This window comes from Pseudophryne corroboree, chromosome 1, assembly GCF_028390025.1.
Source record: "Pseudophryne corroboree isolate aPseCor3 chromosome 1, aPseCor3.hap2, whole genome shotgun sequence".
NCBI lineage: Eukaryota > Metazoa > Chordata > Amphibia > Anura > Myobatrachidae > Pseudophryne > Pseudophryne corroboree.
In genome coordinates, this window is record NC_086444.1 from 1,065,708,131 (window position 1) to 1,065,734,024 (window position 25,894).

At 47.9% G+C, this 25,894-nt stretch overlaps 1 protein-coding gene across 1 annotated transcript in view; it reads left to right on the forward strand.

Moving 5' to 3' along the window:
* Positions 1-4,527: 4,527 nt before the first annotated feature.
* SGCB (sarcoglycan beta) overlaps positions 4,528-25,894 on the forward strand; it is a 70,708-nt gene continuing 49,341 nt past the window's right edge. The window contains exons 1-4 of the mRNA XM_063920946.1: positions 4,528-4,629; positions 14,070-14,276; positions 16,090-16,275; positions 25,181-25,372. Of these exons, the coding sequence (XP_063777016.1) occupies positions 4,534-4,629; positions 14,070-14,276; positions 16,090-16,275; positions 25,181-25,372 (681 nt within the window). The 5' untranslated portion in view covers positions 4,528-4,533. The remainder of the gene's footprint in view (positions 4,630-14,069; positions 14,277-16,089; positions 16,276-25,180; positions 25,373-25,894) is intronic.

Sequence of the window (25,894 nt, forward strand, 5' to 3'; positions counted from 1 at the left end):
ACAGCATGACCACTTTCCATGTGAGATATTTTAACTCCACAGATTTAAGTGGTTCAAACCAATGTGACTTTTGGAACCCAAACTACATTGAGATCCCAAAATGCCACTGGAGGCACAAAAGGAGGCTGTATATGCAGTACCCCTTTTACAAACGTCTAAACTTCAGGGACTGAAGCTAGTTCTTTTTTGGAAGAAATTGACAGGGCCGAAATCTGAACCTTAATGGACCCCAATTTCAGGCCCATAGACACTCCTGTTTTCAGGAAATGTAGGAATCGACCCAGTTGAATTTCCTCCGTCGGGCCTTACTGGCCTCGCACTACGCAACATATTTTCGCCAATTGTGGTGATAATGTTTTTGCGGTTACATCCTTCCTGGCTTTTGATCAGGATAGGGATGACTTCATCCGGAATGCCTTTTTTCCTTCAGGATCTTCCGCCCAGCGAAGAATCCTTGCAGCTTCTGCCATTGCCCTCCTGCTTCTTGTGCCACCCTGTCTGTTTACGTGGGTGACTGCCATGATGTTGTCCGACTGGATCAACACCGGCTGACCTTGAAGCAGAGGTCTCGCTAAGCTTAGAGCATTGTAAATGGCCCTTAGCTTCAGGATATTTATGTGAAGTGATGTATCCAGGCTTGACCCTAAGCCCTGGATATTCCTTCCCTGTGTGACTGCTCCCCAGCCTCGCAGGCTGGCATCCGTGGTCACCAGGACCCAGTCCTGAATGCCGAATCTGCGGCCCTCTAGAAGATGAGCACTCTGCAACCACCACAGGATGGATACCCTTGTCCTTGGTGACAGGGTTATCCGCTGATGCATCTGAAAATGCGACCCGGACCATTTGTCCAGTAGGTTCCACTGGAAAGTTCTTGCGTGGAATCTAACGAATGGGATTGCTTCGTAGGAAGCCACCATTTTTACCCAGAACCCTTGTGCATTGATGCACTGAGACTTGGTTCGGTTTTAGGAGGTTCCTGATTAGCTCGGATAACTCCCTGGCTTTCTCATCCGGGAGAAACACCTTTTTTTTCTGGACTGTGTCCAGGATCATCCCTAGGAAACAGAAGACAAGTCGTCGGAACCAGCTGCGATTTTGGAATATTGAGAATCCAATCGTGCTGCCGCAACACTACCTGAGATAGTGCTACACCGACCTCCAACTGTTCCCTGGATCTTACCCTTATCAGGGAATCGTCCAAGTAAGGGATAACTAAAATTCCCTTCTTTCGAAGGGATATCATTTCGTCCATTACCTTGGTAAAGACCCGGGGTGCCGTGGACCATCCCTACGGCAGCGTCTGAACTGATAGTGACAGTTCTGTACCATAACCTGAGGTACCCTTGGTGAGAAGGGTAAATTTTGACATGAAGTTAAGCATCCTTGATGTCCCGAGACATCATGTAGTCCCCTTCTTCCAGGTTCGCAATCACTGCTCTGAGTGACTCAATCTTGAATTTGAACCTCTGTATGTAAGTGTTCAAAGATTTTAGATTTTAGATTTAGAATCGGTCTCACCGAGCCGTCTGGCTTCGGTACCACAATAGTGTGGAATAATACCCCGTTCCCTGTTGCAGGAGGGGTACCTTGATTATCACCTGCTGGGAATACAGCTTGTGAATGGCTTCCAAAACTGCCTCCCTGTCAGAGGGAGACGTCGGTAAAGCCGACTTTTGGAAACGGCGAGGGGGAGACGTCTCGAATTCCAATATGTATCCCTGAGATATTACCTGAAGGATCCAGGGGTCTACTTGCGAGTGAGCCCACTGCGCACTGAAATTCATTGAGAACGGGCCCCCACCGTGCCTGAGCTTGTAAAGCCCTAGCGTCATACTGAGGGCTTGGCAGAGGCGGGAAAGGGTTTCTGTTCCTGGGAACTGGCTGATCTCTGCAGCCTTTTTCCTCTCCCTCTGTCACGAGCAGAAAAGAGGAACCTTTTGTCCGCTTGCCAACAAAGGACTGCGCCTGATTATACGGCGTCTTATGTTGAGAGGCGACCTGGGGTACAAACGTGGATTTCCCAGCTGTTGCCGTGGCCACCAGGTCTAAAAGACCGACCCCAAATGTCCCCTTTCAAAGGCAATACTTCCAAATGCCGTTTGGAATCCGCATCACCTGACCATTTTACTGGTAGAATTGGACAACGCACTTATACTTGATGCCAGTCGGCAATTATTCCGCTGTGCATCATGCATATATAGAAATGCATCTTTTAAATGCTCTATAGGCAATAATATACTATCCTTATCTAGGATATCAATATTTCCAGTCAGGGAATCCGACCATGCCAACCCAGCACTGCACCTCCAGGCTGAGGCGATAGCTGGTCGCAGTATAACACCAGTATGTGTGTAAATACCTTTTTGGATACCCTCCTGCTTTCTATCAGCAGGATCCTTAAGGGCGGCCATCTCATGAGAGGGTAGAGCCCTTGTTCTTACAAGCGTGTGAGCGCCTTATCCCGGGGTGTTTCCCAACGCACCCTAACCTCTGGCGGGAAAGGGTATGCAGCCAATACTTTTTAAGAAATTATCAATTGTTATCGGGGGGAAACCCACGCATCATCACACACCTCATTTTATTTCTCAGATTCAGGAAAACTACAGGTAGTTTTTCCCTCACCGAACATAATACCCCTTTTTGGTGGTACTCGTATTATCAGAAATGTATAAAAACATTTTCCATTGTCTCAATCATGTAACGTGTGGCCCTACTGGAAATCACGGTTGTCTCTTCACCGTCGACACAGGAGTCAGTATCCGTGTCGGCGTCTGTATCTGCCATCTGAGGTAACGGCCGCTTTAGAGCCCCTGACGGCCTATGAGACGTCTGGACAGGCACAAGCTGAGTAGCCGGCTGTCTCATGTCAACCACTGTTTTTTTTTTTTTTTAATATAGAGCTGACACTGTCACGTAATTTTCAACAGTACATCCACTCAGGTGTCGACCCCCTAGGGGGTGACATCACTGTTACAGACACTCTGCTCCGTCTCCACATCATTTTTCTCCTCATACATGTCGACACAAACGTACCGACACACAGCACACACACAGGGAATGCTCTGATAGAGGACAGGACCCCACTAGCCCTTTGGGGAGACAGAGGGAGAGTATGCCAGCACACACCAGAGCGCTATATATATACAGGGATAACCTTATATAAGTGTTTTTCCCCTTATAGCTGCTGTATGTTTTAATACTGCGCCTAATTAGTGCCCCCCTCTCTTTTTTTAACCCTTTCTGTAGTGTAGTGACTGCAGGGAAGAGCGAGGGAGCTTCCCTCCAACTGAGCTGTGAGGGAAAATGGCGCCAGTGTGCTGAGGAAATAGGCTCCGCCCCCTTTTCGGCGGCCTTATCTCCCGTTTTTTTGTATATTCTGGCAGGGGTTAAATGCATCCATATAGCCCAGGAGCTATATGTGATGTATTTTTTGCCATGTAAGGTATTTCTGTCATGTTTTATTGCGTCTCAGGGCGCCCCCCCCAGCGCCCTGCACCCTCAGTGACCGGAGTATGAAGTGTGCTGAGAGCAATGGCGCACAGCTGCAGTGCTGTGCGCTACCTTATTGAAGACAGGAACGTCTTCTGCCGCCGATTTTTCCGGACCTCTTCGCTCTTCTGGCTCTGTAAGGGGGCCGGCGGCGCGGCTCCGGGACCCATCCAGGCTGGACCTGTGATCGTCCCTCTGGAGCTAATGTCCAGTAGCCAAGAAGCCCAATCCACTCTGCACGCAGGTGAGTTCGCTTCTTCTCCCCTTAGTCCCTCGATGCAGTGAGCCTGTTGCCAGCAGGTCTCACTGAAAATAACAAACCTAAACTAAAACTTTCACTAAGAAGCTCAGGAGAGCCCCTAGTGTGCACCCTTCTCGTCGGGCACAGAAATCTAACTGAGGCTTGGAGGAGGGTCATAGGGGGAGGAGCCAGTGCACACCAGTTAGTCCTAAAGCTTTCTTTAGATGTGCCCAGTCTCCTGCGGAGCCGCTATTCCCCATGGTCCTTACGGAGTCCCCAGCATCCATTTAGGACGTTAGAGAAACATGTGTACCCAGCATAATATGCTAGCATACAATAAGTATATGCATATGCAAACTATTTGTTGAGTTTAGTTCTAATAACTCCCAAATCCAATCCAAATAAAGTACATTTTATGAATACTATCACCTTATAAAAGAAACATTTGAGTAATAATACCATCCAGTAACATGTATAAGACATGCAGAAAGAGGGAGCTGTCCGGCCAGTGCTGTATAGTGTGACTCCTGACAATGCTATTTATATAAAGAGTATTACTGACAGAGACAGGAATAGGAGCTGCTGCTGCTGGGGTACCCAGGCAGCCAGTTGCTCCCAGCACCAGACATATGTACCACAGGAACATACCAAGCACTCCTGAGGAGGGGGGTTAGTGTTTCATATTTTTATTTAGTAACTATACAATTATTATAGTATTTCTGAAGCTACAGTGTTATCATCATGTCTAAAAAAAGGATTCAACCAAACATTTTGAAACCGCTCAGTGTCGGTGTATGGTGCCCATGCCATGCACCCCCCCCTCCTGTGTGCGGGTGGATTGCTCCGAGGGTCTGCCTGTCAGAGAGACAGAAGGAGTAAAGATGGCGGCAGCGGAGCAGGTCGGTGATATAAGGCGCTAGCTGCTGCATGCCGGGGTGACGCTTCTGCCATTACTGTGCTCCGGACAAGGAGGACTTGGGGCATTTATCCGCAATGCACATAGAGTAGACTGTACCACTACATGTTATTATCACCCACACCTTCCGCTGCTCCAAGCTGCCGCTGCATCACCGTCCTCACACACACCGTGCTTGTCACTCACATGAGATGTCATACAGTACACACATCCTATATCTCATGTACAGTGCATTGTGTCTTACATACACACACGAGATGTCATACAGTGCATTGTGTACGTATATCAATCATGAGAAGTCATTCACTGCATTTTCTTACATACAACAGGGGTTCAGTATGAATTACCGACGCACGGGATGCCGGCCGTTAGAATACTGACAACGGCATCCTGGCCGTCAGTATGCCGTCAGCGGGGCGAGTGCAAAGGGTCCCCTTGCGGGCTCGCTGCACTTGCCACAGGTTCTATTCCCACTTTATGGGTGTCGTGGACTCCCAGGAGTGGGAATGGGTGTAGTATGGTATGCCGGCGCTCGGGCTCCCGGCAACCAGCATACCGGCGCCGGGAGCCATACCGCCAGCGTGGCGAGCGCAAAGGAGCCCCTTGTGGGCTCGCTGCACTCGCTACGCTGTGGGCACGGTGGCGCGCTCGCGCGCCACACTATTTTATTCTCCCTCCAGGGGGGTCGTGGACCCCCACAAGGGAGAATAGCTGTCGGTATGCCGGGTGTCGGGATTCCGGCGTCGGTATACTGTGCGCCGGGATCCCGACATTTGGCATACTGAAGACCACCCGTGTGAATAGCCCCTGTAAGCCGGGATTCCGTCTGTCGGTATTTTCAGCAGTCGGGATTCCGGTGTCGATAGCCTGACCACCAGGATCCCGACTGCTGGCGAGTTAACTACATCCCCATCAGATGACATAATGATACAGTGCATTGTGCCTTACATGTATCACTTGAGCTGTCATACAGTAGTACAGTGTATTGTGTCTCACACATCACGTGAGATGCTATGTACAGTGCATTGTGTCTTACATACACACATCACGTGAGATACTATGTACAGTGCATTGTGTCTTACATACACACATCACGTGAGATACTATGGGGGTAATTCCAAGTTGATCGTAGCAGGATTTTTGTTAGCAATTGGGCAAAACCATGTGCACTGCAGGGGAGGCAGATATAACATGTGCAGAGAGAGATAGATTTGGGTGGGGTGTGTTCAATCTGCAATCTAATTTGCAGTGTAAAAATAAAGCAGCCAGTATTTACCCTGCACAGAAATAAAATAACCCACCCAAATCTAACTCTTTCTGCACATGTTATATCTGCCTCCCCTGCAGTGCACAAGGTTTTGCCCAATTGCTATCAAAAATCCTGATGCGATCAACTTGGAATTACCCCCTATGTACAGTGCATTGTGTCTTACATACACACATCACGTGAGATACTATGTACAGTGCATTGTGTCTTACATACACACATCACGTGAGATACTATGTACAGTGCATTGTGTCTTACATACACACATCACGTGAGATACTATGTACAGTGCATTGTGTCTTACATACACACATCACGTGAGATGCCATATACAGTGCATTGGGCCTGATTCAGATGTGGTTGGTCTTGCTACTGCTGTTGCTATCTTGCTGTTTGCAATTGTGATTATATGCTAATTTCTCATACGTCCTAGAGGATGCTGGGGACGACATCAAGACCATGGGGTATAGACAGGATCTGCAGGAGACATGGGCACTCTAAAGACTTTTCATTGGGTGTGAACTGGCTCCTCCCTCTATGCCCCTCCTCCAGACCTCAGTTTTAGAAATGTGCCCAGGACGACTGGATGCACTCTGAGGAGCTCTACTGAGTTTCTCTGAAAAGACTTATGTTAGGTTTTTTATTTTCAGGGAGATCTGCTGGCTTCAGACTCCCTGCTTCGTGGGACTGAGGGGGCAGAAGCAGAATCAACTTCCTCAGAGTTTCATGGCTCTGCTTCTGGCTGACAGGACACCATTAGCTCCTGAAGGGAACTGAACGCTAGCCGTGTCTAGATGCTCACTCCCACAGCACGCTGTTACCCCCCTCACAGAGCCAGAAGTCAGAAGACAGGTGAGTATAAGAAGAATGATCTTCTATCAAGTAAGTGACGGCTGAGGTGCGGCGCGGCTGGCGGGAGTGCAGCGCGCCATTGCTGCCCACACACACAGGCACTACAGGGTGCAGGGCCCGGGGTGGGCACCCTGGGCAGCAAGAAAAATACCTCAAACTGGCTAAAAGGGGGCATAAGTTGCCGCTGGCACAGCCCTACCCCCGCCAGTATAAATATTACAGTGTTTGTATGAGTGTAAGGACGCGCCATTGCGGGGGCGGAGCTTCTTCCTCAGGCAGCCAGCACACTACTCAGCGCCATTTTCTCTCTCTCCTCAGGCTGCAGAGTCCTCTCCTCCACTTCTGACAAGTACAGGGTGCTATTAAGGGGGGGCACAAAGCGATTGTGGTGCATTTGATAGTGTATTTTACTATTTAAAAAGCGCTGTTAGGCTGTGGACATACTGTGTTCACAGGAAATACTGGCGCTGGGATTGTGAACTGGCTGCCAAACTAAGTCCCAGTGTGTCTGTTGGTGTGCTGTACACATGTGAGGCATGTCTGAGGCAGGGAGTTCCTCCCCGGAGGAAGCCATTTTAGGGACACAGAGTTGTAATGTGGTGGCGCTACCGGCACACCAAGAGCCTGCATGGGTGAAAGAGATACGTGACAGTGGGGGTCATTCCGAGTTGTTCGCTCGTTATTTTTTTCTCGCAACGGAGCGATTAGTCGCGAATGCGCATGCGCAATGTCCGCAGTGCGACTGCGCCAAGTAAATTTGCTATGCAGTTAGGTATTTTACTCACGGTTTTTTCTTCGTTCTGGTGATCGTAATGTGATTGATAGGAAGTGGGTGTTTCTGGGCGGAAACTGGACGTTTTATGGGTGTGTGCGAAAAAACGCTACCGTTTCTGGGAAAAACGCGGGAGTGGTTGGAGAAACGGAGGAGTGTCTGGGCGAACGCTGGGTGTGTTTGTGACGTCAAACCAGGAACGACAAGCACTGAACTGATCGCAGATGCCGAGTAAGTCTGGAGCTACTCAGAAACTGCTAAGAGGTGTGTAATCGCAATTTTGAGAATCTTTCGTTCGCAATTTTACTATGCTAAGATTCACTCCCAGTAGGCGGCGGCTTAGCGTGTGCAAAGCTGCTAAAAGCAGCTTGCGAGCGAACAACTCGGAATGACCCCCAGTATGCATCTGATTAACCGTAGATTAGATAAGTCTAAATCTAAGGCTGCATGTTGGAGAAAATCTGTGGAAGATGTGATTTTTCAGGATGCTGTTATTCCTTATGCGGGCGGCCCCTCTGGGTCACATAAGAGACCATTTGCAAATGTTGTAAACACTGATACCGACACGGATTCTGACTCTTGTGTCGACGATAGTGAATCCAGAGAGATAGATCATAAATTGGCAAAAAATATACAATATATGATTGTGGCTATAAGGGACGTGTTGGAGGTTACAGAAACCACTCCTGTACCTCAGGAGAAGGCGTATTTATGTAAGGAAAAGAAGTCCAAAGTCACGTTCCCTCCACACGAACTAAATGCTCTTTTTGAAGGGATGTGGGTGAATCCTGATAAAAGATTTCGTATTCCCAAAGGATTCACATAGCTTACCCTTTCCCGGCTGAGGACAGGAAAAAGTGGGAGTCACCCCCTGTGTTAGACAGTGCACTTTCCAGGTTGACAAAGAAGGTAATTCTCCCTGCTCCTGGCACGGCTTCTCTTAAAGAGCCGGCAGACCGCAAAATGGAAACGACATTGAAATCCATTTATGTTACCAGTGGTACACTGATCAGGCCCACTATTGCTTGCGCATGGGTGAGTCGCGCTATTGAAAAATGGTCAGAAAGCGTGTCATCAGAAATTGACACGATTGATAAAGATGAGATACTCCTTAAGTAAGGGAATATCAAGGACGCTGCCGCCTACATGCTGTAAGCAATGAAGGATATTGGACTCTTGAGTTCACAAGCCGCTACCATGGCAGTATCGGCTAGACGGGCGTTGTGGATTCGCCAGTGGAACGCGGATGCAGATTCCAAAAGAAACATTGAGGCTCTCCCATATAAAGGTGAGGCCTTATTTGGCGATGGCCTGGATGCGTTAGTCTCGGCGGCTACTGCAGGTAAGTCGACATTTTTGCCCTCTGCGCCTACACCGGCAAAAAAGACCTATCACCCGCAAATGCAGTCCTTTCGGCCCAATAAATACAAAAAGACGAGAGGTTCCCCCTTCTTTGCAGGTAGGGGAAGGGGAAAGAAGCCCACAGCGGCTCCAGGTTCCCAAGAGCAGAAGTCTACCCCTACTTCTGCCAAATCCGCAGCATGGCGCTGGAGCTCCCTTGCGGGAGGCCGCTCAGGTGGGGGCACGTCTCAGACTCTTCAGCCAGGATTGGATTCTGTCTGGCCTGGATCCCTGGGTGTTGCAAATAGTATCCCAGGGGTACAAGCTGGAGTTTCAAGACGTTCCCCCATGCCGATTTTTCAAATCGACCTTGCCAGTTTCTCCGTCAGAAAGAGAAGCAGTAACAGCGGCAATCCAAAAATTATGTCTAGACCAGGTCATAGTCCTGGTACCGTTGTCACAACAAGGGAGGGCTTTTATTCAAGCCTCTTTGTGGTTCCGAAGCCGGACGGCTCGGTCAGACCGATCCTAAATCTAAAGGATCTGAATTGTTACCTAAAAAGGTTCAAGTTCAAGATGGAATCACTTCGGGCAGTGATTTCCAGTCTGGAGGAGGGGGACTACTTGGTGTCGGTGGACATAAAGGATGCTTACCTGCATGTTCCCATTTATCCTCCTCACCAGGCTTATCTGAGATTCGCGGTACAGGATTGCCATTACCAATTCCAGACGTTACCTTTCGGTCTCTCCACGGCGCCGAGGGTATTCACCAAGGTGATGGCGTAGATGATGGTTCTCCTTCGTCAGAAAGGAGTCAATATAATTCCTTATCTGGACGACCTCCTGATAAAGGCGAGATCCAGGGAGCAGTTGTTACAAAACATATCACTCTCTCTGTCAATACTCCAACAACACAGGTGGATCATAAATTACCCAAAGTCACAGTTGGAACCGACGACAAGGTTGTCTTTCCTCGGGATGATTCTGGACACAGAAGTTCAGAAAGTATTTCTTCCGCTGGAAAAGGCTCTGGAAATCCCGAAAATGGTAAAACAGATATTGAAACCATCAAGTGTGTCGATCCATCAGTGCATTCGGTTGTTGGGGAAGATGGTGGCGGCCTACGAGGCCATACAGTTTGGCAGGTTCCATGCCAGAGTATTCCAGTGGGACCTGTTGGACAAGTGGTCGGGGTCACACCTACACATTCACAGAAAGATAATCCTGTCGTCAAAAACCAGGATTTCTCTCCTGTGGTGGTTGCATAGCTCTCACCTGCTAGAGGGACGCAGGTTCGGGATTCAGGACTGGGTCCTGGTAACCACGGATGCAAGTCTCCGAGGCAGGGAGAAAACTTCCAGGGACGTTGGTCACAACAGGAAGCCTGCCTTCACATAAACGTTCTGGAGCTAAGAGTCATTTACAACGGCCTTCAACAAGCGGTACATCTTCTTCAAGACTGTCCCATGCAGATCCAGGCGGACAGTGTAACAGCAGTCGCATACATAAACAGGCAGGGCGGAACGAAAAGCAGAGCGCCAGTGGAAGAGGCGACAAAAATCCTCCGCTGGGCAGAAAAACATCTACAAGCTCTGTCGGCAATATTCATTCCGGGAGTAGACAACTGGAAAGCAGACTTCTTCAGCAGACACGATCTCCATCCAGGAGAGTGGGGCCTCCACCAAGAAGTCTTCGCAGAGGTGACAAGTCTTTGGGGAGTTCCTCAAATAGACATGATGGCGTCTCGTCTCAACAAGAAGCTTCAGAGATACTGTTCCAGGTCGAGAGACCCTCAAGCAGTAGCAGTGGATGCACTGGTGACCCAGTGGGTGTTTCCGTCAGTGTATGTCTTCCCTCAACTTCCGCTGATCCCAAAAGTACTCAGGATCATAAGAAAAACAAGGGTTCGAGCAATCTTCATTGCCCCAGACTGGCCAAGGAGGGCTTGGTACCCAGATCTTCAGCAGTTGATCATAGAAGATCCTCGGCCTCTTCCTCCTCGAGAGGATCTGCTGCAGCAGGGGCCGTGCGTGTACCAAGACTTACCGCGGCTACGTTTGACGGCATGGCTGTTGAGCGCCGTATCCTAGCCAGGAAGGGTATTCCCGAGGAGGTCATCCCCACCCTTATTCAGGCCAGAAAGGGAGTAACGTTGAAACATTACCACCGTATTTGGAGAAAATATGTGTCTTGGTGTGAATCCAAGAAGGCTCTTACGGAAGAGTTTGAGTTGGGACGTTTTCTCCATTTTTTGCAGGATGGTGTGGAGGCGGGCCTTCGATTGGGATCAATCAAGGTCCAGATTTCGGCCTTGTCAGTGTTCTTCCAGAAACAGTTGGCCTCTCTTCCAGAGGTTCAGACCTTTGTGAAAGGGGTTCTTCACATCCAGCCTCCGTTCGTGCCTCCAGTGGCACCATGAGACCTTAACGTGGTATTGCAGTTCCTTCAATCGGATTGGTTTGAGCCTCTACGAAAGATAGAGTTGAAGTTTCTCACTTGGAAAGTGGTGATGCTTTTGGCTTTGGCATCCGCAAGGCGGTAGTCTGAATTGGGGGCGATGTCTCACAAAAGCCCTTTCCTGATCTTCCATGAAGATAGGGCAGAGTTGAGGACTCGTCAACATTTTCTTCCGAAGGTGGTTTCATCTTTCCACATAAACCAACCTATTGTAGTGCCAGTAGTTACTGACACATACACTGATTCAAAATCTCTAGATGTGGTTAGAGCTTTGAAAATCTATGTCGCTAGAACGGCTCGTATACGGAAAACAGAGGCTCTGTTTGTCCTGTATGCTCACAAGAAGATTCGCTGTCCTGCTTCGAAGCAGACTATTGCACGTTGGATTAGAAATACGATTCAGCAAGCTCAAACTACTGCTGGTTTGCCGTTACCGACGTCGGTAAAGGCCTACTCCACTAGGAAGGTGGGCTCATCCTGGGCAGCTGCCCGGGGGGTCTCGGCATTACAACTTTGCCGAGCAGCTACTTGGTCAGGGTCAAACACATTTGCTAAGTTCTACAAGTTTGACACCTTGGCCGATGAGGACCTCAAGTTTGGTCAATCGGTGCTGCAGGGTCATCCGCACTCTCCCGCCCGTACTGGAGCTTTGGTATAGACCCCATGGTCTTGATGTCGTCCCCAGCATCCTCTAGGACATATGAGAAAATAGGATTTTGATAACCTACCGGTAAATCCTTTTCTCCTAGTCCGTAGAGGATGCTGGGCGCCCGTCCCAGTGCGTACTTTACCTGCAGTTTAGTTATTAGCGTTATACAAGTTGTGTTTTCTTGGTTTCAGCATGTTGCTGCAATTGGTTCATGCCTGTTGGCATGTGTTATGTTGAATGCCATGTGTGCGGCATGGTTGTGGGTGTGAGTTGGTAGATATCTCACCACTAGTTAAGTAATTCCTTTCCTCGAAATGTCAGTCTCCCTGGGCACAGTTCCTACAACTGAGGTCTGGAGGAGGGGCATAGAGGGAGGAGCCAGTTCACACCCAATGAAAAGTCTTTAGAGTGCCCATGTCTCCTGCGGATCCCGTCTATACCCCATGGTCTTGATGTCGTCCCCAGCATCCTCTACGGACTAGGAGAAAAGGATTTACCGGTAGGTCATCAAAATCATATTATAAGCAGAAGCTAACCTGAGCATAGGGACACCCACTGCATCATGCCTGTCCAACAGCGTACAACTGCAGATACATTGGTACCGATGTCGCATATCGGGTCATGTGATGTCGCAGATTATATAATTTATTAGTGCCTATGAAAATGTGCATGCTGAGCTGCTCTCCGTTATCAAGTAAGATTGCAACTGCTAATTTATGCACGCCCAGAAAATGCCATCTAAACGACCATGACACTTGAGACAGGTGGACCCCACCAGATTGCTATGCCCGCTGTGGGTTAAGGGGAATGACCTAATCGCGGGAGGTGTGCTCACACCCTCATATGCAAATTACGGAGAACAATTTTTTTTTTGCAGTTCCTGGCCCCTCAACCAGTGTGATCGCTCTCCCCGTACAGGCAGAAGAGACTGCTGCTAAGCGGCACCACCACAGACCAGCCAGCATACAACAGTGCGTGCCGACTGGAGCACAATGCTGCTGCTGTTGCTGGCAGGACGGGGAGAGCTTCAGAGCTGGGACAGAGCTGCTACAGCAGGGGGGGCGCTAAAACTGTGGGGCCCGGGGTACTTACCCCCTGGGCCCCCCCTTAATCTGACTCTGGATGCAAGTGTATAATCAAGGGAATATAGTGAAGGCAGTCATTTTGCAGACTGAATAAATATTTATGACAATGCCATCTTTCAACACATTAGGAACATTGGTGAGGCATGAGGCACCTTCATGTGCCTCACGCCCGGCGTTGTCAGTAGTACCTAGTACACGGATAAGCTGAAAATTGGCTCAGCCCACAAAATAGAGATATCTAGTGTATTGTGGTCCCTCCTTCATAAATTTGGATGAAACGTAATATGCGTGGGAATCCCCGAAAATGGTTGTTTATGGGGGCAATCCCAGAGATATTGAATGATAAATAGGCGCCTAAGTAAAGGATCCATAAACCTAAAGTACAGCTTACTTTACATGAAAGAGCTGTTGATGATATTCACATACACCTATACATTAGCGCAACTCAGGAAGCTATTGTAACACACTGAAAACAACCATACTGTATCTGCTCTTGTCCCTCCATTTCCGACGGCAGCTGCAGCCACAATAGGTTTCTATGGTTGTTGTGAAGCTGTCAGATTTACCAAGGTCTGGAATCTGGAGCCGTCTGGAGTTTGGCCCCAGCAGCTAACACTATCTGAAGATGGCGTTAGCCACTGTAGCCTATAGGCACATTCCGTAAGAAACTGGAACCCTCCCTTCGATTGGCCGCTGCCCATACGTTGTCAGCAGACAGTACATGGGCAGTAGCGCTGCAGAGGCACAGAACAGAAGTGAAGTGACCGATAATGCGATCACTTCACTTCTAACACATTGCAGGGACGAGCACATTTTGGAGCCCCTGTCCCCGCATGTGTTTTTTGATACATTCCTATGAATGTTAATTTCTTATTACAATTATCAGACCTCAATAATTGATATATGTGCAATAGTATAGTAATGGCAGAGTGGTAGTCACATAAGCAAAAAGTGCTATGGTTTGGTGAATGAAATTACATTTTCTGCTGTTCTGTTGCAGAGCTTCAATGGGCCGGTGAAGAAGTCGATGCGGGAGAAAGCAGTGGAGCGCAGAAATGTGAATAAGGAGCATAACAGTAACTTTAAAGCTGGATATATTCCCATAGATGAGGATCGTTTGCACAAAACTGGCCTGAGAGGCAGGAAGGGCAACTTAGCCATTTGTGTGATTGTCCTCCTGTTTATCTTGGCTGTCATCAACTTAATTGTAAGTTTGGGGCAGATTTGTTCACAATCACTGCAGGGGTAATACTCATGTCATGTGCCGGTACACAGCGTTACCATAGGTTCCACTGCAGGTGTTGCCACTGTATGGGTAGCTATTTATATAACACACACATATTATATATTACATACACAAATCACTGCGTCACGGTGCTGACCATACATTGATTTATTTATGCTTGTTTTTTGTTTTCTTATTTGCAAACTTGTGTATAGTGTTTCACAAATAATTATTTGTTTAGTCTGTAGTATAATTATGAAATATTGTTGCTCTGCATTAATACATAGTGACCTGAAGTAATCCACATGCACCACTAAAGTCAGTGATGATGCTTCCACACTCTATAGATTGTAAGCTTGCGAGCAGGGTCTTCCTACCTCTATGTCTGTCTGTTTTTACCCAGTTTTGTTCTATTACTGTTGTTCTAATTGTAAAGCGCAACGGAATATGCTTTATATAAGAAACTGTTAATAAATAAATAAAAGCTATGCCTGACTCATGTGCAGGGGTGTCGGAACGGGGGTGGGGGGCTAGGGGGCAGCTCGCCCCCTCCCCCCCAAGTATGACAGGCACAGGTGCAGGGGAACGCTTCAGTTCTGTCCTAGCCGGCTATCTCTCCTTCACAGTTGCATTCCTGGAAGTGGGCGTGGCTATAGTCCTGGGATGACCCAGCCTGGCCACGCCTCCTCCCAGTAATGCAACTGTGAAGGAGAGACAGGCGGCTAGGACAGAACTGAAGATAGGAAGACACAACAGCACCCTGCGGTAGCAGATTGTTTTTAAAGGAGATGCCGCCCACGTGGATCCAGTGGGAAGCACTCATCCGTACTGGGGTGGGGGGCTTAAAAGGGAGACGAGGCCGGCACCATGGGGGTGCCAATTTTTTTTTTATTCCCCCCCCCCCCCCCCACCCCAACTTAACATTCCGGCGCCCCTGCTCATGGCTAAATCAGGTGGGAACTAATGGAATAGTAGAGGGTTGATCGTGTGTTATATATCATAGTCCCTGAGGTTTAGAATTTAACATAGGTGTAGCTTCGTTAACAAACATAGATTCCTATAGTATACATTGATCCTGCCGGGCTGCTTTGGGTATCAGTGCAAACTCCATAGAAGGTGCGTAAACAATATATGACAACATTGATTTTAAACCAGCCACATATATTTAGACCGGCGCATAATTATTATGTTGCATGGTAACAATGTTGTCGTTCAGCATGCCAAAATGTCAACATTCTGAATGCTGACAGTCACAGTGTTGACAGCACGTTAGTATTAGGCTACTGTTTGTGTTAGGACTCAAACACTGTAAAAATGCTATGATTACATGACAACTATCGACATACAGTAGTGCATGTTGGCATTTCATACCACGCCCATATGATGTGCCATTTGTTTTAACAAACTGATCTAATATTTCCAAAGTGTGCGTCCCCAAACACCTCCCTTCCCTTACCAGTTTCTCTGAACCATCAAAATATGATCAGATTGTTTGGGTAAGTATCAAAATCATATTTGCCAGTGACTACCAATGGCACATGTGTGTGGTCATTGACTGGACGTTCTTAGTGCCCCATGATGACACACTCAGCACTAATATAGAAGAGATCACCAGGAACATATATAAATGTGTAGATTAGAAGGTATCAGACACAATCGGACTAATAACATTTATATTTTCACTGCGTTTCTGGTTACAGCTCAGTACAGTTCATAACAAAGGTCAGGTTCTGAAATATTGAAACATTTTGAACTATTTGTGATAAGGGTAACAAACCTGTTCTGTCTCCCCCAGATCACACTGGTTATATGGATTGTAATTCGCATTGGTCCTAGTGGATGTGAAAGCATGGAGTTTCATGACAGCGGTTTGCTCAGGTTTAAACAAACATCTGACATGGGCATAATACATCCTTTATACAAGAGCACTGTGGGAGGACGACGTAATGAAGATCTGGTGATCACAGGCAACAACCAACCTGTAAGTTAGCTGAGCTCAAACAGTGTATTTACTTAATTCTGAGTGACTATGGGCAGTATCATAATTGCTGTGGTTAATTACCGGTGATGGGGCTATCCAGTTAGGCTGGATGATTATGGGCAGTACGGACTGTATAATGGTTAGCATTACTGCCTCACAGCACTGAGGCCATGGGTTCAATTCCCACCATGGCCCTAACTGTGTGGAGTTTGTATATTCTCCCCATAATTGCGTGGGTTTCCTCCCACAATCCAAAAATATACTGGTAGGTTAATTGGCATCCAAAAAAAATTAACCCGAGTGTGAATGTGTGCGTGTTCGTGTGGTAGGGAATATAGATTGTAAGCTCCACTGGGGCAGGGACTGATGTGAATGAGCAAATATTCTCTGTAAATCGCTGCGGAATATGTGTGCGCTATATAAACAACTGGTAATAATAATGTCAGCACGCATCAGAGATTTCCCCGATAAGTGCCCTTTTCTCCGCAAAAAGTGATGCAAAAATGTTTAGGTATGCGGTTTTTCGCAGATCTTATGTATTTTCATGGGGTAAGGGAAAAATTTGTCACCCGCAAAAATGGGCGAAAATAAATTATCGATAAAATAAATATATTGCAAAAATTCCCATTTTTTTGCAGCCAAAACATTTTCGGGATTAATTGGATACCCCTCTATGGGGTAAATTTACTAAGATTCGTATTTTCCCGTTTGAGGTCAAAGTTCAATCACGAATGACATCGAAAGTGTAAATATGCAACTTTTTTAATTGATTACGACTAATTTACTAAGCTGCCGTATTCTGCATTTTCGGGTTTTCCGATGTCGATGTCATTCGTTTTTTTTGGCAGTGTTTTACGTGAGTGACTTGTAAAACACTGCCGACTTTAATACAATGAATCTCGGCCGGATCTGAGAGATCCGTGCTGGGCTTCATTGTGCACCTTGTAAAAATAAAAAAAAATGTTTAAATGTAAAAAAAAAAATTGCGTGGGGTCCCCCCTCCTAAGGCAAACCAGCCTCGGGCTCTTTGAGCCGATCCTGGTTGCAGAAATATGGGGGGAAAATGGACAGGGGTTCCCCCATATTTAAACAACCAGCATCGGGCTCTGCGCCTGGTCCTGGTTCCAAAAATACGGGGGACAAAAAGCGTAGGGGTCCCCCGTATTTTTGAAACCAGCACCGGGCTCCACTAGCTGGACAGATAATGCCACAGCCGGGGGTCACTTTTATACAGTGCCTTGCGGCCGTGGCATCAAATATCCAACTAGTCACCCCTGGCCGGGGTACCCTGGGGGAGTGGGGACCCCTTCAATCAAGGGGTCCCCCCCCCCCAGCCACCCAAGGGCCAGGGGTGAAGTCCGCGGATGGGGGGCTGATAGCCTTTGTTCAAAGTGATTGATATTGTTTTTAGTAGCAGTACTACAAGGCCCAGCAAGCCTCCCCCGCAAGCTGGTACTTGGAGAACCACAAGTACCAGCATGCGGCGGAAAAACGGGCCCGCTGGTACCTGTAGTACTACTACTAAAAAAATACCCCAATAAAGACATCACACACACACACACCTTGAAAGTATAACTTTAATACATCCATCCACACCTCCATATACACATACTTACCTTATGTTCCCACGCAGGTCGGTCCTCTTCTCCAGTAGAATCCATGGTGTACCTGTAGAAAAAATTATACTCACATAATCCATGGTTGAAGGCTCCTCTGCTTGTAATCCTTTTGTAATCCACGTACTTGAAAAAATAAAAAAACGGATACCCGACCACGAACTGAAAGGGGACCCATGTTTTCACATGGGACCCCTTTCCCCGAATGCCAGAAACCCACTCTGACTGATGTCTAAGTGGGTTTCTTCAGCCAATCAGGGAGCGCCACGTTGTGGCACCCTCCTGATCGGCTGTGTGCTCCTGTACTGTCTGACAGGCGGCACACGGCAGTGTTACAATGTAGCGCCTATGCGCTCCATTGTAACCAATGGTGGGAACTTTCATGTCAGCGGTTGACCGAAAGTGACCTCACCGCTGACCTGAAAGTTCCCACCATTGGTTACAACAAAGGCTATCAGCCCCCCATCCGCGGACTTCACCCCTGGCCCTTGGGTGGCTGGGGGGGGGGGGGGACCCCTTGATTGAAGAAGGGGTCCCCACTCCCCCAGGGTACCCCGGCCAGGGGTGACTAGTTGGATATTTGATGCCACGGCCGCAAGGCACTGTATAAAAGTGACCCCCGGCTGTGGCATTATCTGTCCAGCTAGTGGAGCCCGGTGCTGGTTTCAAAAATACGGGGGACCCCTACGCTTTTTGTCCCCCGTATTTTTGGAACCAGGACCAGGCGCAGAGCCCGGTGCTGGTTGCTTAAATATGGGGGAACCCCTGTCAATTTTTTTCCCATATTTTTGCAACCAGGGCCGTCTCAAAGAGCCCGAGGCTGGTTTGGTTTAGGAGGGGGGACCCCACGCATTTTTTTTGTTGTAAATTTATAACATTTCACCCCCCTTCCCACTGAAAAACATGCACGGATCTCATGGATCCGTGCATGCCTATACAAACACGGGATAAAAAAGCAGGTCTGTTTTTTTTTTAGCACTTTTTCACGATTTGTATTTTATCACGGCAGTGTTTGGCTATTGTCGGCAGTGTTTGTGTTTTGCACTTTTCTCTAACGTCCTAGTGGATGCTGGGAACTCCGAGAGGACCATGGGGAATAGCGGCTCCGCAGGAGACTGGGCACAACTAAAAGAAAGCTTTTAGACTACCTGGTGTGCACTGGCTCCTCCCACTATGACCCTCCTCCAAGCCTCTGTTAGATTTCTGTGCCCGGCCGAGCTGGATGCACACTAGGGGCTCTCCTGAGCTCCTAGAAAGAAAGTTTATTTTAGGTTTTTTATTTTACAGTGAGACCTGCTGGCAACAGGCTCACTGCATCGAGGGACTAAGGGAAGAAGAAGCGAACCTACCTGCTTGCAGCTAGCTTGGGCTTCTTAGGCTACTGGACACCATTAGCTCCAGAGGGATCGACCGCATGGAACTGGCCTTGGTGTTCGTTCCCGGAGCCGCGCCGCCGTCCCCCTTACGGAGCCAGAAGCAAGAAGAGGTCCGGAAAATCGGCGGCAGAAGACATCAGTCTTCACCAAGGTAGCGCACAGCACTGCAGCTGTGCGCCATTGCTCCTCATGCACACTTCACACTCCGGTCACTGAGGGTGCAGGGCGCTGGGGGGGGGGGGCGCCCTGAGCAGCAATAAAAACACCTTGGCTGGCAAATATATCACAATATATAGCCCCAGAGGCTATATATGTGATAAATACCCCTGCCAGAATCCATAAAAAAGCGTGAGAAAAGTCTGCGAAAAAGGGGCGGAGCTATCTCCCTCAGCACACTGGCGCCATTTTCTCTTCACAGTGCAGCTGGAAGACAGCTCCCCAGGCTCTCCCCTGTAGTTTGCAGGCTCAAAGGGTTAAAAAGAGAGGGGGGGGCACTAAATTTAGGCGCAATATTGTATATACAAGCAGCTATTGGGAAAAATTCACTCAATATAGTGTTAATCCCTAAATTATATAGCGCTCTGGTGTGTGCTGGCATACTCTCTCTCTGTCTCCCCAAAGGGCTGTGTGGGGTCCTGTCCTCAGTCAGAGCATTCCCTGTGTGTGTGCGGTGTGTCGGTATGGCTGTGTCGACACGTTTGATGAGGAGGCTTATGTGATGGCAGAGCAGATGCCGATAAATGTGATGTCGCCCCCTGTGGGGCCGACACCAGAGTGGATGGATAGGTGGAAGGTATAAACCGACAGTCAACTCCTTACATAAAAGGCTGGATGACGTAACAGCTATGGGACAGCCGGCTTCTCAGCCCGCGCCTGCCCAGGCGTCTCAAAGGCCATCAGGGGCTCAAAAACGCCCGCTCCCTCAGATGGCAGACACAGATGTCGACACGGAGTCTGACTCCAGTGTCGACGAGGTTGAGACATATACACAATCCACTAGGAACATCCGTTACATGATCCCGGCAATAAAAAATGTGTTACACATTTCTGACATTAACCCAAGTACCACTAAAAAAGGGTTTTATGTTTGGGGAGAAAAAGCAGGCAGTGTTTTGTTCCCCCATCAAATGAGTGAATGAAGTGTGAAAAAGCGTGGGTTCCCCCGATAAGAAACTGGTAATTTCTAAAAAGTTACTGATGGCGTACCCTTTCCCGCCAGAGGATAAGTTACGCTGGGAGATATCCCCTAGGGTGGATAAGGCGCTCACACGTTTGTCAAAAAAGGTGGCACTGCCGTCTTAGGATACGGCCACTTTGAAGGTACCTGCTGATAAAAAGCAGGAGGCTATCCTGAAGTCTGTATTTACACACTCAGGTACTAGACTGAGACCTGCAGATAGTGCTGCTGCAGCGTGGTCTGTAACCCTGTCAAACAGGGATACTATTTTGCGAACATAAGACGTCGTCTTATATATGAGGGATGCACAGAGGGATATTTTGCCGGCTGGCATCCAGAATTAATGCAATGTCCATTCTGTCAGGAGGGTATTAGAGACCCGACACTGGACAGGCGATGCTGACTTTAAAAGGCACATAGAGCCTTATAAGGGTGAGGAATTGTTTGGGGATGGTCTCTGGGACCTCGTATCCACAGCAACAGCTGGGAAGAAAACATTTTTTACCTCAGGTTTCCTCACAGCCTAAGAAAGCACTGTAGTATCAGGTACAGTCCTTTCGGCTTCAGAAAAGCAAGCGGGTAAAAGGCGCTTCCTTTCTGCACAGAGACGAGGGAAGAGGGAAAAAGCTGCACCAGTCAGCCAGTTCCCAGAATAAAAATTCTTCCCCCGCTTCCTCTGAGTCCACCGCATGACGCGGGGGCTCCACAGGCGTAGCCAGGTACGGTGGGGGGCCGCCTCAAAAATTTCAGCGATCAGTGGGCTCGCTCACAGGTGGATCCCTGGATCCTTCAAGTAGTATCTCAGGGGTACAAGCTGGAATTCGAGGCGTCTCCCCCCCGCCGTTTCCTCAAATCTGCCTTGCCGACAACTCCCTCAGGCAGGGAGGCTGTGCTAGAGGCAATTCACAAGCTGTATTCCCAGCAGGTGATAGTCAAGGTGCCCCTACTTCAACAAGGACGGGGTTACTATTCCACACTGTTTGTGGTACCGAAACCGGACGGTTTGGTGAGACCCATTTTAAATTTGAAATCCTTGAACACATACATAAAAAAATTCAAGTTCAAGATGGAATCGCTCAGGGCGGTTATTGCAAGCCTGGAGGAGGGGTATTACATGGTATCCCTGGACATCAAGGATGCTTACCTACATGTCCCCATTTATCATCCTCACCAGGAGTACCTCAGATTTGTGGTACAGGATTGCCATTACCAATTCCAAACACTGCCGTTTGGACTGTCCACGGCACCGAGGGTCTTTACCAAGGTAATGGCAGAAATGATGATACTCCTTCGAAAAAAGGGAGTTTTAATTATCCCGTACTTGGACGATCTCCTTATAAAGGCGAGGTCCAAGGAGCAGTTGTTGGTCGGAGTAGCACTATCTCGGGAAGTGCTACAACAGCACAGATGGATTCTATATATTCCAAAGTCACAGCTGGTTCCTACCACACGCCTACTGTTCCTGGGGATGGTTCTGGACACAGAACAGTAAAAAGTGTTTCTCCCGCAGGAATCTCTAGTCAGAGACCTCGTGAAACCAAAACAGGTATCGGTGCATCACTGCACACGAGTCCTGGGAAAAATGGTAGCTTCTTACGAAGCAAAATTCCATTCGGCAGGTTCCATGCAAGAACCTTTCAGTGGGACCTCTTGGACAAGTGGTCGGGATCGCATCTTCAGATGCATCGGCTGATAACCCTGTCTCCAAGGACCAGGGTATCTCTACTGTGGTGGCTGCAGAGTGCTCATCTTCAAGAGGGCCGTAGATTCGGCATACAGGACTGGGTCCTGGTAACCACGGATGCCAGCCTTCGAGGCTGGGGGGCAGTCACACAGGGAAGAAATATCCAAGGACTTTGGTCAAGTCAGGAGTCGTCCCTACACATAAATATTCTGGAACTGAGGGCCATTTACAATGCCCTAAGTCTGGCAAGGCCGCTGCTTCAAAACCAGCCGGTACTGATCCAATCAGACAACATCACGGCAGTCGCCCATGTAAACCGACAGGGCGGCACAAGAAGCAGGATGGCGATGGCAGAAGCCACAAGGATTCTCCGATGGGCGGAAAATCACGTCTTAGCACTGTCCGCAGTGTTCATTCCGGGAGTGGACAACTGGGAAGCAGACTTCCTCAGCAGACACGACCTACACCCGGGAGAGTGGGGACTTCATCCAGAAGTCTGCCAACTGTTGGTAAACCGTTGGGAAAGGCCACAGGTGGACATGATGGCGTCCCGCCTAAACAAAAAACTAGATATTGCGCCAGGTCAAGGGACCCTCAGGCAATAGCTGTGGACGCTCTAGTGACACCGTGGGTGTACCAGTCGGTTTATGTATTCCCTCCTCTGCCTCTCATACCAAAGGTACTGAGAATAATAAGAAAACGAGGAGTAAGAACAATACTCGTGGTTCCGGATGGGCCAAGAAGAGCTTGGTACCCAGAAATGATATCAGAGGACCCATGGCCTCTACCGCTCAGACAGGATCTGCTACAGCAGGGGCCCTGTCTGTTCCAAGACTTACAGTGGCTGCGTTTGACGGCATGGCGGTTGAATTCCGGATCCTAAAGGAAAAGGGCATTCCGGAGCAAGTCATTCCTACGCTGATAAAAGCCAGGAAAGAAGTAACCGCAAACCACTATCACCGTATTTGGCGAAAATATGTTGCGTGGTGTGAGGCCAGGAAGGCCCCAACAGAGGAATTTCAGCTGGGTCGTTTTCTGCACTTCCTACAGTCAGGAGTGACTATGGGCCTAAACTTGGGTTCCATTAAGGTCCAGATTTCGGCTCTGTCGATTTTCTTCCAGAAATAACTGGCTTCACTGCCTGGAGTTCAGACATTTGTAAAGGGAGTGCTACATATTCAGCCCCCTTTTGTGCCTCCTGTGGCACCTTGGGATCTCAACGTGGTGTTGAGTTTCCTAAAATCACATTGGTTTGAGCCACTTAAAACTGTGGATTTGAAATATCTCACGTGGAAAGTGGTCATGTTATTGGCCTTGGCTTCGGCCAGGCGTGTGTCAGAATGGGCGGCTTTGTCAGGTAAAAGCCCTTATCTGATTTTCCATATGGATAGGGCAGAATTGAGGACTCGTCCCCAGTTTCTCCCTAAGGTGGTATCAGCTTTTCACTTGAACCAACCTATTGTAGTGCCTGCGGCTACTAGGGACTTGGAAGATTCCAAGTTACTGGACGTAGTCAGGGCCTTAAAACATTATATTTCCAGGACGGCTGGAGTCAGGAAAACTGACTCGCTTTTTATCCTGTAGGCACCCAACAAAATAGGTGCTCCTGCTTCTAAGCAGACTATTGCTCGCTGAATTTGTAGCACAATTCAGCTGGAGCATTCTGCGGCTGGATTGCCGCATCCTAAATCAGTAAAAGCCCATTCCACGAGGAAAGTGGGCTCATCTTGGGCGGCTGCTCGAGGGGTCTCGGCTTTACAACTTTGCCGAGCTGCAACTTGGTCAGGGGCAAACACGTTTGCTAAATTCTACAAATTTGATACCCTGGCTGAGAAGGACCTTGAGTTCTCTCATTCGGTGCTGCAGAGTCATCCGCACTCTCCCGCCCGTTTGGGAGCTTTGGTATAATCCCCATGGTCCTTTCGGAGTTCCCAGCATCCACTAGGACGTTAGAGAAAATAAGATTTTACTCACCGGTAAATCTATTTCTCGTAGTCCGTAGTGGATGCTGGGCGCCCATCCCAAGTGCGGATTGTCTGCAATACTTGTATATAGTTATTGTTAACTAAAGGGTTATTGTTATGAGCCATCTGTTGAGAGGCTCAGTTATGTTTCATACTGTTAACTGGATATAGTATCACGAGTTATACGGTGTGATTGGTGTGGCTGGTATGAGTCTTACCCGGGATTCAAAATCCTTCCTTATTGTGTCAGCTCTTCCGGGCACAGTATCCTAACTGAGGCTTGGAGGAGGGTCATAGTGGGAGGAGCCAGTGCACACCAGGTAGTCTAAAAGCTTTCTTTTAGTTGTGCCCAGTCTCCTGCGGAGCCGCTATTCCCCATGGTCCTTTCGGAGTGCCCAGCATCCACTACGGACTACGAGAAATAGATTTACCGGTGAGTAAAATCTTATTTTTAGTAAATTCCCGATATCTACCAAATTGCAGGCGTATTTGACCGATGGTGTATTGATTCGTGATTTTTTCCAAGGACTTCCAAAATATTACGAATGCCCTCATCACTGCCGAGATTTTTGCTTAGTAAATTACCGAGATGACACTTTGAAGAAAAAACGGCATCTCGGTCAAAATCGGGACCTTAGTAAATATACCCCTATATCTCTAGACACTACAGGGACAGTAGATTTACATCCACCAGTCTTTTCTGACGGAGTTCTGTGGTGATCTATACCATTGACCTAGTACTACAGGCCATATTGGCCTTCCCCAGCAAGTCACTTAGCTTTAAGTTTAGGTACCAGCATGAATTGCAGCTCCTGGTTTAGGTACAGTAGATGATGCGTTATGGTCACAGTCTTTTTTACATTCCAAACTGAAGGGGCATCGACACATTATTATAAACAATCTTTTATTAGCTATGCAATGACAGACAGCCGCCTTTCAACAAACATCTGGTACCATTGATGGCAGACATCACCATATATGCCATGACCATCTATAATTACACTGACAGCGCACATGTTTGTTTGCCCACGTGATCCACAGATAGGTAGCAAGTTGTTTATTTTCAGTTAGATGTCTTGTGTTTGCAGGTGATTCTTCAGCAAGGTTCTACAGTACTTAGTGTGGATAAGGATAAGACATCCATCACCAGTGACATCGGAATGGAATTTGTGGACCCCCGAACGCAGAACACCTTGTTCAGCACTGATTATGAGAAGCATGAATTTCATTTGCCAAAAGGAGTGAAAACCCTAAATGTCCAGAAAGCATCTACAGAAAGGGTAAAAAAATTTCCTCTTATATGTCTCTAGCAGGAATTCAATTGTGCCTGTAAAAATATATGTGATTTTACTGTGATTTTTACCTGATGATCATGATTAGACAATTCAATTGTAGCCCATTTTTTGTGCCCGTTTTTTCAATTGTAGCCCATTTTTTTGATCTGTATTCCTGCAAAAATACATGGACCGGGATAAGCTCTGGGATCTATGTATTTTTCGTGCCCGCGATCATGAAAATGGGTCTGTTATCGGAGATTTTTCCTCCCCTGTGTCTGAAAAAAAATTCCCCAATACTGCTGACTTTCAAGGCTAATTGGATAGCCCCCCGGGGATTCAATTAGCAGTGATAATTTACCACAGCTAATTAAATCCCCCCCTAAATCTTCCTTATGCAGATAAGTGAGTGAACTGATTTTGTAGCTGTCTCTCAAAGCCACCTGTCTGACACCGCCTAAATTAGGTAGAAGGACTTCAGACTTGTTTGGTCTTCATTTTGGAAACTGCCACAATTGACAGTATTGA